Source organism: Anguilla anguilla, chromosome 10 (assembly GCF_013347855.1).
Source record: "Anguilla anguilla isolate fAngAng1 chromosome 10, fAngAng1.pri, whole genome shotgun sequence".
NCBI lineage: Eukaryota > Metazoa > Chordata > Actinopteri > Anguilliformes > Anguillidae > Anguilla > Anguilla anguilla.
In genome coordinates, this window is record NC_049210.1 from 37,468,757 (window position 1) to 37,481,499 (window position 12,743).

Genomic DNA, 12,743 nt, shown 5'->3' on the forward strand with positions numbered 1-12,743 from the left:
CCTCTACGAGGACAAAAATGTATGCAGCCATAGCTTAATGTATTTATAAAAACCATACAATATGACCAGGTTTGCTTGTAACCCCTTGGAATAGTGTACTCGCTGATGTCATATAGACTTTGAGGGGCGGTCTTCAGAAAGCATGAGGCGAAAGTCGAGCACACTGAACGATGTCCAGGCGTAATTCTTGACATCTGTTGTGTGAAGAGGATTCTTTTTTTTTCTTACAGCACATCCAAGATCAGTTGGATGAAAAAATTAAAGCTCCTTGGGAAGATTCATTTATGCAAACGATTATACAGAAATGACTGGATTCTTTTACCAGGAAAGGGCATACTGTATATGCATATAAAAAATGATAATAAATAAATTGTTTTGCCTAAAATATGTTAATGAAGTAGTCTTACTGAAGTGGTCTCCTCAAATTCACTTGACTCTTTGTCAGTGCCAAAGTCGTTAACACAAGCGTATCCACAAAAGAGGCATTGAACTCACCGAATTGACGATTCCTTTGAGAGCTTGAAACCCGCCTTTAACGGGGAATACTTGCTCTTTTGTGTCAGCAACATCGGCGAGCTGTCGGAAAGCACGAAGACAGCAGTGACCAAACAGAAAAGAAAACAAACCAACAAAAAAAAAGTCTGAAGCACCAAAAAAAATATATATTTAATCACAAAATTAATTCATAATTAATCACAAAAAAAACACGTTTTGAGAATGAAGTTCTCTCGTGTTTATAATGCCAGCTTTGGTACGGAATTATTCGGCTTTGATCATATCCTTATGCAACAAGGAACAGGAAGCTGAGTCATTTAAGCCTTGGAGCTGTATTTTTTATAAAAACATAGCAAATGGACTCAACCGCTCTGAGGAAAATTTTGACCAGAAAAAAAAAGCTTGGGAAACTGGACGAGAAAGCCAGGCCGGCCTCTTACCTGCGCCTCGTCGAAATCCTTCACTCCGACACCGTACACCCTCGCGCCATACTGTCTCGCAGTGTTGGCCTTCAAGACAAATGCGTGCAAAAAAGCACAGTGGGCTGTCATTAAAAATGATCAACGGTGAAGAAAACAACACAGAATATCGGAATGTGTATCAACCTCTATGTTTTACTCGCAATGAAATGCTCGCAATTAAGATTTAGCTTTCTCGTTCATGGACACTTTAGCAAGTGTGATCACAAGATTTACTGAACTAATGTGTTTTTTCCAATAAAAAAGTGCAACCACATTTCTCTGTCAGTTAAAGCACGAGGGTTGACGCTAACCCAGGCTGTAGCATATTTATGGATGTATTTCTATACATTGTTCTGGTTTGACCAGGTGCATAGACACATAAATACGGTGGACATATTCACACAAGGGTCATCTTACCTCGTCTACCGTGAGCTTGAATAGGTAAGGCTCAAGCTTTCCATCAGTCAAGGCAATAATAATGCTTGAGGACTTTGTGGTCTGCGCCTTCATTTGCTCCGAAGCCTAAGTGCCAACACATTGGGGGAGGGGGGTTGTGCAATTTGTTATTTAATTTAAATGAGACAATCCCTTTGATTTTAACTTTTAGAATTCTTATCTTCACCAACCGAGTTGTCGAGTGTGTTGGTGAAGATAAAAATGCTGTTTTTGAAAGAGAATGTTAACACTGGCACTTCTTTTTCTGAGAAAGTTAAGGGCATGTACCGATTGCCCTTTATGAAAAAATCTGAACACATTTTCATTCATATTTTCACATATGAATGAAAATTTCCAATTGCGAAAACAAAACATGTGACATGAAATCATGTGAAATCACATTTTCACGTGATCGATTTTTTTTGTGAACTACACTTTTCACCTGAAAACAAACCATGTGACATAGGTTACCTTTTCACGCTCTCATCTAATAAGTGGGATTATTTTTACAGTTCACGTGTGTACTCTTCACATGTGGTTTTACAGTAGACACATGATTTTTGGACACGTGGTTTTTGAACACCTGATTTTTTCGTAAGGGTGTTCTAGGGTCTATTTACTGCTAGGATACAGGATTCCACAGGAATGTTTACTTGACCAACTGTACTCTTATCTGACTCATAAGATATAAGAACACAATCATGTGATCTTTACCTTTTTGTCACGACAATAAAACAATACAGAAGAGCTTACAACAGGAAGAACAGAGGTGGGACTAGAGTCAAACACAGTAATCATAATTTCATTATTTCATTGTACAGAATGCATATCTTCATTTTTACAGAAATCTACCAATGTTGTACCAGTAAAGCTGATTTTATTGTTGCTTCTGTGAAATGCATTTAATGTATCATTCCATATTTACACTGTTAGTCACTCTGGATGTCTGAAAAATAAAACATTCACTAACGTGTACATATAAATCAATTTCACATTATTTATGTATGATATAGTACAGTACATCAGGAAGGCTAATCGATATCTTTACTTTGAGTGCTCATAAAGTAAGTGACCATTGCAGCAATTGCTGCGCTCAGTCAAATTATTTCCATTCATTTTCTAGCAGGGTCTGTAACGGGTTTCTTGGATTTTGCCTTCCATTGAAAACCCAGCTAAGGCACGATTCTGCTTTTATAACTACAGCACAATGAGAAACAATTCTGCTCGCTGCGATCGCCTACCTTTTTAAATCCTTCGTGCATGTACGTCTCACCTGCCGGCTTCACTTCACTCAGCCGCCGTAAACCGTCTTGAATTTTGTCACTGAAAACAATTTTATCCGTTAAACAAAGTTAAAAGCCAAAGACAAATAGCTGTGATTAAACTAGCAAGCGGTTGATGCATTTCACATCTGTGTGCAAACTGCCAAATAGCTTGAGTATGTCTGTACTTTTTACCAATTGTGAACAAATAAATGAACAGAACACACTGCTTCTGTGTATCTCATGGTTACTCCAGTTAAAGTTAACACATTTACATTACAGAAATACACAACCCTTCCCAAGGCCATCAGGTGCTGGGTCCAATTAGAGCACTCATTTCCAGTGCAGTGGTGCACCCCACCTTCCAGAATTAAAACCGGATGAGCCAGGAGCAACTGCATCTGGCAACCCTGCAGGGTGGAGCATAGCCGGCAGTGATGCTGCTTAGGGAGGGAGGGGTTTCACGCGGGAGGGTACTCCCCGTCTCAGTGTGCAAGAGCAGGTCCTCGAGTCATCCAGGTGGCTGCGGCCTGCTGCTGCTAGCCGCGCAATTAACGCAGTCCTCCAGCGCGTTGCCTGCGCAGCTCCACTGCCGGACTGCAGCATGAAAAGCAGCTGCAGCCGGCTGCGCCAGTTTCTGAGGATACACTCTGTGCTCTCCAGAAGTGATAGAGAATGTGTTACAGCCAGGCCCAGGTCAGACCGAAACATGAAATTAAGGTAAAGTGAAATGAAAGCGAAATGGCTTATGGGAAAGGCTATTGCAAATAGGCGATTAACTCTGGTCCCTAAATGCCCAACCCAAAGCAACTAACTAGACCCTATCTAGTCTTCAAAGGTTGGCCGGGTTTGGGGCGGCTTTAAACGGTGAGCTTTGTGACACTAAGTCTGAGACCAAGAGACTGAATAGCGCACCGAGACAGTGATTTTAAATTCCACCCGCAGCCACCTACAAAACCAATAAAGGAAAAATAACAAAATAAGGATTACAGTGATATGCCAGACTAGAGGAAGAAAAAGTAATGAGTAAGGAGGAACAAACTGAGGGGAAATACCCTCATAGCTGCACTATACCTGTCTCCAGTGAGGGGCAACATGAGCTCAGCCTTGGTGGAGAAAACTATGAAGGACACCCTCATGCTTGGGCTGCAAAAAATACATAAATATGATTACACAATGGTGCTAGCTTAAATTATTTATTAGATGTGACATATCATCAATGTATCCATCCTGAGGAGAATGTTAACTCTTTAATACTACTCCTTTCATTTGTGCCTCCCTAGGACCTGAGACATTGGACCCAATAATTCACCCATGGATAAGATGTTGTACAAGTGACTGGATCATTGGATACATACAGGAAATGTAGCATTAATGATACAAAGAACCTGGGTACCATGTCCCCCATTTTGAAATGTAGTTTGGTAGTGTAGTATACAGTTTAATTAACTAGTCTTGTAACCTAAAATTTGCAGGTTTGATTCCAAAGTAGGAGACTGTTGTTGTGCCCTTGCCCAGCTGTATAAATGGATCACATGTCAAAAATACAAAAGATGAGCAAGTCGCTCTGGAAAAAAGCGTCTTGTAAATGCTCATATTGCCATGTAATGAAACGCAACCATAAGCACAGGCATTTAACCACATGTAAAAAAGCCATAGAGGGTATGTGCCACAGACTGTATATTTGACTGATCTAATTATAGAAGAGGACTAAAGTGAGGTGGGCCTCTCCTGGAAAGGAAGGATGTGATTAATTGAAAAACTGTCAGGATGCGAGCTGTCATGGTATGATTCATGCCGACACAGAGGCACTTCCTGTCGTATGTTATATTTTTGTTCCAAACACTTCTATAAAATGCTCTGGGGTGCCTGTGTAAAATACTAGCTGGATCACTAACTTTCCAAAGACTGTGACCACTAACAGACTATTTATTTTTAGTGACTCGCTACTACTGAAAACCTGTTTTTCTATTTTTATTGTATTCAGTCTCATACCATGGCATGTTGTGCCATGATCAGGCTTGGAAACGTAATACCATTATACATTATTTTAATAACTATGCATATTAAGGACTGTACAGTGGCTCTTCTTTGTTGTCTCTCTTGACCAAGAGGCTAATATTTTCTATGAATGTATCACTCCTAGTTATATCTGAGTTAAACTCGGCTACATTCGTGTAGCTATTTCTGGGTTGCCGTTATCTGTCTGCAGTAAATGAAAAGGAGATGCCCCCATGCAATGAAGCATGATGAAATGCAGCTGTCGGGTAGAGCAGAGAGCTGTGGGCCTAAGAATGTGCCTTTCATAACACCATAACAGGGCAGAAAATGACTCATTACATCACCTCTTTTTTCAGTGTAACGGCTGATCAGCCCTTCCTATGTAGAACGACATCAAACGCTTCTAAAGCCAGTTGCTTTCTCATTTATGGCAGAAGACTTTTTTTTCCCTCAACCAATCCAACAGGCTTGCCTTCAATCAACATTTGTCCTTTAGTTTGTACTTTCACACTGACAACTAACATTGCTTTGCCTCTGCTAATGAATGTATTTATGAATTTTTTGTATTTGTTTGTGTGTTCATTTGATAAGTGCACATATCAAGTCCCTGCCATTAATGTTTGCTACGTTTTTGCTCTCTACCGCCACATTGTAAGGCATCTTCATAACAGTTTTCTGTAAAAAGCACAAAACAAATAAAATTATTTTGATTTGACTCCATTTAGAATGTCCTGCAGAAAACTGTAGCCTGGATTAAATCGGCATTTGTTCTGTTGTGATTATTTAAGTTTAATATTGACTTAAATATAAATGCACGTGTTCGTTTGTCTGCACAAACACCATTTGGAAAGTTCAATGATCACTCTAAATGAACCCACAAAACCATGTTTAAGAAAAACACTTGCCTCTATTTTTAAGTCAGAGTTAAGGTCAAATATTGATCGAATCCAGGCCACAATCTGTACTCATATAAATAAAGAAACAAGGAAAGAAACAGGATTATTAGCAGGGATAAGCCAATGTAAATTGACCCGGTGCCTTAGGAGTACGAAACGCAGTGCCTACGCATGTGCTAATGTCCGAATTCTACTTTTTCCAAAGCAATTTGCGGGCGGGAAGTGATGGAGATCGCCTTTTCTGGACCAACCTCAGCACTTCTGAGGCGTCTGAGCATAAGGAGCGGTGCTGCTTCTCCTCACCCACAGACGAATGCTGCAGCTGCGATCCTCCCCCACAGTTTCTGCACAACCTTTAAGTGCCATGGCCAGATTTGGTAAGGAGAGATGACAGCCAGCTCATTCCAATCAACATTCATGTTGGCACGTTACTTCTCTCGAGGCGGCAGAAAGAAAAAAGAAAAAAAAATCCCGAGCCGGCGATTTACCGGCTCGTTTCCCGTTTGCGATAGAACTTTTCTCACGTGTGTTTCGCGAGACAATTTTTGCTTGGGTGTGAGCAAGTTCAGTATGGAGACTGAGAGATGCACGCAGCCCTGCAGCCCATGAATTTACGTTAAACGCGGCACTTCTGCTGCCTTCCCAGATATACCTGGGGGACTACCACTGTTATTTTACAGCCCATTGGGAACTACACAGCGTGAGTGCTACTTCCTGGTTGGGATAATAAGTCTCCACCACTTCACTGAATGTGGGAATGTTGGTCTATTTTGGTTCTAGAGTGTATTACACAGTTATAGAACTTTAAATGTAATCCTAAGATTTCACCATTCCTTTTAAGACATAACAGAAGCCCACTGGTTCAACCCTGTTTAAGGCCTTATACTGACTGTGGGAAAACAAGTTTTAACCCTTTGAAGACTAGCCTAGTTTTTTTGGAATGTTTTTTTTCAAAATTCCACATCAGCATTCTAGAACTCCATTGCTGTAACAATCAGTAGTGATTGTTTCATCAGCATTAGAATGCTCACTTAAGAACATTCCAATCATATCTGTGATCTTACACCTGAAGGGGTGAAATATATACAAAATGAAATTAATGAATATCTGAATTTTTTAAGACATTCTAAATGGTACAACAGCAGACAGTTACAGTAAATCAGAAGTGCACAGCAGATTGTGCTTGCTTTCCTATGGTCGTTCTTTACTGTACATGATCTGCCTCTTCCCTGTTGCATACAGAACGTGTGGTTATGGAGCTCCCCAGTACAAATGGCCATCCTCACAGCCCAGAAGACTAATCCTCTCTGCCACCCACTCCCACCTGGTCCCTCAGCTATTTTCTCCAGCAAACCAGTTTATTTTGGCTGGGTGGCCACCGTCTGTACTGGCACACACATTGAGTCAACGTTACGTAAGTTCAAATTCATCTAACAAATATAATTTCTTTTTTTCCTCTCTTTTTAAGATACAGGGAATTTGGATTTTTGGTGTCATCTTTATTTGCCTATTTTAGGTGTGTGTGTGTGAGCATGTTTGTGTGTGTGTGTGTGCATGTATGTGTGTTTGTGTGTGTCTGTGCGCGAGTGTGTGCGTGTAGTTTAGGTTTTGTTCTTAATGGTGCTCTAGACAAAATTGGGACAAGATATTTTCACAGCTCACCACATATGTGGGTTTGTGTCCCTAATCCTAATTGAACAAAACCAAATCGGCCCTTTTTGAATGCTGCCTTCATTATTTAGGAATATTTTAGATTATTCAACTACATTTAAGAAACATGTGTAAGGCAATCTGGCTAACACATTGTTGAAATAGCAGTTCAGTCAGTTTACTTCAAAAGGAAGTTTTTGCCTGACTTCTGTCCAATATCCTTCATTCAGCAACTGTATATATTGAAAGGGTACTCACCTCACAAAACGATTAGTGAGCTGTTCAACAAATCCATAGATCTCACCCCAGTCGTTCGACACACTTCCTGATCTGCAATACAGAAAATAATGGGTATAGTCATTCAGAGAAGAACTAATACCACTCTAAACTACCTCACCTGAAATGACCCCTTAGCAAGCCTTTGCTACAGGTATCAATGATGAGCTAGAAGAGCAGCATCCTACCTCATAATCGAACCTGCAACACCTTAGTTACAGGCCCAGTTTCTTGACGATTATAAAACACTTTTGTCTAGCAAGGGTCTAAATAATGGTCACAGAGACTCAAAGCTCAAACCTCAAACCTGCATTGTTTTCTGAAAGGCATCTAGGACTTTTTTTATTATTTTTTTTTTACCTTGGTCAAGTTGGCCAAAACAAGGACTAACAATACCAAGATATCACATACCAAGGTGAATAATCACCTTTCAGTATAAACAGCCACAGACTTATCTGAAAGAACATCTATGACATGTATTGCATGTAATTTACAGAGAGAATGTGTACCGGGCCAAAAAGAGGCTGTTTTATTGGGGGGGGGGGGGGGTACATTCGATTTCCATCATGGAAGTAAAAAAAACAAAACAATTTAGTCCATTTAGTCCAACCATGAGAGAGACTGCTGAGTAAGGTCTGCCATTTATCAAACATGTGTCTAACTGTGGTGTGTGCTGCTGACTGTGCACTATGTGATGCATCATTTTAACCCAGCGTGTTTTGATGTGATACCCCAAGACTAAGTACTTTTTTGGGATGTTTTTGTTTTTATAAAAATTCCAAGTCAGTGTTCTAGAACTCCATTGCTTTCAGTAACTAGTAGTGATTGTTACATCGGCATTAGAATGTTCAGTTAAGAACATTCTGATCAGATATTTGTGATTTTACACCTCAAAGAGTTCGATGGGCGAGAGATGAGCAGCACTAATTCAAAGATATTCTGCCGCTCTTCATACCAGTCTAATTACTACGCTGCACTTCAGAACATGAACTTAGTTCACGTCATTTTCACTGATGACTGCTGAAAAGGACATACAAACCTACACACACACAAACACACACACACACAAATCCACATATGGATACTATACACACACACACACACACACACACAAAACTAACCAAAATAGCCCATATTAAAAACACAGAATCCAAAAACCCCTTAATACACATTAATTACATTCAGAGTAAACTATTAATCGCTATTATAGAACCGTGGAGAGTAACTAAAATATGTATGACATGCACTGAGCTCAGTAAGGCAACACGGCCTAACTGGACACCTCGTGTAAAATATGCCCTTGAGGTAATGACTGGGGGTTAATTAAATTAATAATTATAGTTCAATGTATGTGCAGAGAACATAAAATAGAGCCAGGCCATTAGGACAATTATCTCTTTCAGCTTTCCCCCCTCACCCTCTCCTTGTACAAAGTCAATGAGATATGTTTGGAAAGAACAAAAAGGTCACATTGAAAGTGTACTGTCCAACCACATGGAGGGCACCCCGGGCAAGCTGAATGAGTTCGTGTCTTTACTACACAACACTGCCGTTTATATAGTCGTTTCAAATCTTAGTTTGTGTATCAAAACCTTTGCTAATTGCCCTGGAATTCTCCCATGATGCTTGAATTATAAGCAACGTAATCAGAACGCGTGTGCTGTGCAGTAACTAATCTTTATTAAATGCAATCCACCAAACAATTTGTCAAACAATGAAAACGAAAAAGACAAATATTTGAACTCGGAAACACAAAACCTTGCAGAAAATTCCCGAAATATGTATGGAGCCGGTTAGAGGCAGCACAAACACAGTATCTCAATCATCATCCTGTAATTTTATAATTATCGCACGGGTGGAGGTCTTAAATCTGTAACGGTCCAAACGTCCAGCTAGCAAGGAGAAAATACCGCCAGAAAAAGAAAAGTCTTCAAGTTCAGACATCGGGCCAAGTAGCATAGGAACGGGACATCGCAATAAAAATACAGACAGGCCCCTAAGAATCCTCACCTTTTGTATGCACCCTCAAAAGGAGAGGGTGCATACAGATGCATACTGCATCTGTGTTAGCATAGATGACGCTAGCTACACAGCAACAAAGGAAGTAACAAGTTTAAGTCTTCATATGTAGCCTAAGTTATGTACCAGAGTTTGCGCGTTTGGAACGAGATGCATGTAACCAGTAATACTGTCAATCATTAACAACCGATCATTGTTAACCAAAGTAGCTTGCTAGCTGCCTTCAGCTAATTTCAGTGTATCATTAGAACATCTGAACGCCTTGAATGTAGGCTACAACTTAGTTAACCTTCTGGCTGCCAAAACTCTAACACACCTCAATTAACTTCTTATACCGTACTAATTATGAGAAAGAAAATGTACAGCTTAGCTAACGTAATAGTATGCAACGGTGATGACCATAATAAAAATATCTAGCTAACCCGTGAAAAATATAGACAACAGTTGAGTTGCCCGTTAGCCAGCTTCTCTTCACTGGTCATAAGATTGCGATATGAATCTTCCATGATGGCTGTCGTTTAAACAGATGTAGCAGAACAGCATCTGGAATGTATACGTACCTGTCTAATACGAAATAAAGATCAAATGCCCCGTGACACGACGCTTCCTCAGCCGTGCAAAATGATGCAAAGATTAAAGTAAGAAGTACAAATGCTGTCACTAAGGTCCAGTGTTTTTGTTCGTTCGTCCTTTTTTCGTTCATGACGGTCACAGAACTCGAGAAATCGCTAGTAGCCTAAACAACAAAAAGTTATGATACAAACTCTGATGGAAGACGAGAAAGCTCTTCAGTTCAACCGAATAACGACAAAGCATAAACGCAGACTAAGTATGCATCCCAAAGTTTCCTGCAATAAGTTAAGGCAAAACAAAAAAAAAGTTTGCTTCCTGCGAAATAGGAAATCAGAGCGCTGACGTCAACATTAATTTCTTCACTCCGTTTATTCACGTTGACTGTTACCTAAACTAGTGTAGCAATATTGCTGTTTTGTTTATGTGGCTCGATCGTACTAAAATCCAGGCAAACCCATGGGACCTGAAACGTGAACTTGAACCTTTTTATTGTAACGAGCATGCGCCAGCAGCAAACAGATGTGCAATTTTGGAGTCCCTCAAAGTCGTCCTGCAGCCTGGAGCGCACACCAACAGCTGCAGCATCTTTGAAATGTAAATCCAAGTGTCAGTCGCCCCACTCCCCCGCACGAACAATAACGTTTTAAATGAAAATATTCATATCCACTACCACATATCCTGAATGTACACAATTATAACTGAAATTAGTAATGAAGATTTTCTTCTATGCCTCCAGTTCCATGTCAAAACCTTTTCGTTTTACCTGTTACGTAGAAATCGAGACAAGGTTTACAGCAATACCTAGGCGAGAGCCACCATAAATGTAACAGTTTTGTGATTTTACTCATTTAACCTAGCTTTATGAAATGTTACTGAAAACAGCTTTAACATGTCAGTGGTCATAAGCCGTTTCAATTAGGATACATTCATAATCAATCCAGGTACAATTAAAACAAAAATGCATGCAATCCGATGTTACATTCATACCACCTAGTCTAATCTGAATCCCTCTCCGTGACCTTCCTGGGTACCAACCCTCTAGTTTTCCCTTTAGATGGCATTCTATAAATATATAGGCTAACGGTAAAAAAGAAAAAGAAAAAAGCACGTTGTTTGTTATAACAACTCAGGCGGAATAACTGTAACAGCTGGTACATTTAAACAGATGAGGACATCATGTTTAGCTATGATAGGCCTACACACTTAATGATGCATGAATTCATTTATTGTAAATAAAAATAAAGCCGTGTAGGCTACCCGAAAATTACTCCCCGAACGGCTTTTTAGCCTACTTAGCTAGCTCAAAAACTGTTTTTTGGAATTTTTTCCCGACAATGCTCTGTTACTTTGGGAAGTGATAGAAGACTGAATTTCACATAGACAACCCTTTTTTAAAATAATTTTTAATAATAATTTTGAAATTGCCTGAAATTGAATTCCAAGCTCCTTATATGGCATTTTAGGGGCGTAAATTTATGCTAATCACAAGTTCTGTGAGCGCACTTTTCATTTACAATTGACTGGTATTCATCAGCATATGCATGTGGATACGAAATACAAGCTGTGTCCACGAGCGTTTGATAAATCTGATACCGCATACATTTACTAACGGTTTTACGAAAATATTGATGAATGAGGTCCAATGTTTCTACGGTGGGAACAGGGAAAATATCCGATTTAAGTGGGCCTAGTGTAGGTGCTGAATACAATGATGTGGCCAACTTAATTTCTTCGTTAGGCCTATGTGTTGGAAAGGCTGTTTGTTAGGCTTATTTGAAATGTTAGCGAAACATGGGCAGTTGCTCTTTGACAAACTGAAACTCACAAATCGTAGCTATAAGGCCCACAACCACACCCAAAAACTGACAAGTTAGGGTTTGTGGTCTCTGCTTGCACTGTTAACCACATATTTGTAGACTGTTGACAGGGGCACTTGCAGTAGGCTATTCAGATCTTGGAGTGTCAGACGGTGACCTCAAACTTAACTGAACCATACAGAACTGGGATTGGACATTTAATTTAGTACATGCAAGCTCCTGTTCATGTTACCACAATTTAAAGCAAATATAATGTACAATAATACATTTTCTCTACAGGTCCCTCAATGATTGTGTTTGTTTTGCAGAGGATTACTCATTTCAGCCATTATCATGTACTGAATCTACCTGCAGCCATTTTGCACCAGAACACTCATGGCATATCAACTGGGGTGAAGTGGATGGAATTTCTTTTGGCAGTTAAACTGGGGAATAATTAGATGGCCAGATTTAGAGAGCCAGTTTGGGAATTTTGCCAGGACACCAGGGAACCCGCTACTCTTTGGAATAAGTGCCATGGATTGATTACAATGAGCCAGGACCTCTGTTCAAAAAGAAAGGAAGAAAAAAAAACAGCTAAATCTTCCTAACAAAATTTTATGACGTTGAGCCTTGTTTGTCTGATTTGTTTTACTAATAAACTAAATAAGTGCCATGCAATGTTTATTAATTCATGTATTTTGTTTAGTTAAAATAGTCACACATGCAATGCACAGTAATGCTTGTTTCATCTGTAGTCCTTTGGACTATTGATTAAGGTTGTCATACATCGTCAACTTGCCAGTTAACCTAAAATCATTTACAACAGAAGACTGCACTATTGCTATCAAGCAAAAAGTAATGTGCTTTTCAGTGTTT

The 12,743-nt window shown here is 39.7% G+C and overlaps 1 protein-coding gene across 1 annotated transcript in view; it reads right to left on the reverse strand.

Annotated features, from left to right (window-relative positions):
* antxr2a (ANTXR cell adhesion molecule 2a) overlaps positions 1–10,586 on the reverse strand; it is a 62,163-nt gene extending 51,577 nt beyond the window's left edge. The window contains exons 1-7 of the mRNA XM_035436478.1: positions 10,056–10,586; positions 7,459–7,530; positions 3,728–3,799; positions 2,633–2,714; positions 1,374–1,478; positions 936–1,004; positions 496–576 (exon numbers count right to left, since the gene is read on the reverse strand). Coding sequence (XP_035292369.1) covers positions 496–576; positions 936–1,004; positions 1,374–1,478; positions 2,633–2,714; positions 3,728–3,799; positions 7,459–7,530; positions 10,056–10,198 — 624 coding nt within the window. The 5' untranslated portion in view covers positions 10,199–10,586. The remainder of the gene's footprint in view (positions 1–495; positions 577–935; positions 1,005–1,373; positions 1,479–2,632; positions 2,715–3,727; positions 3,800–7,458; positions 7,531–10,055) is intronic.
* Between the last annotated feature and the right edge of the window lie 2,157 nt (positions 10,587–12,743).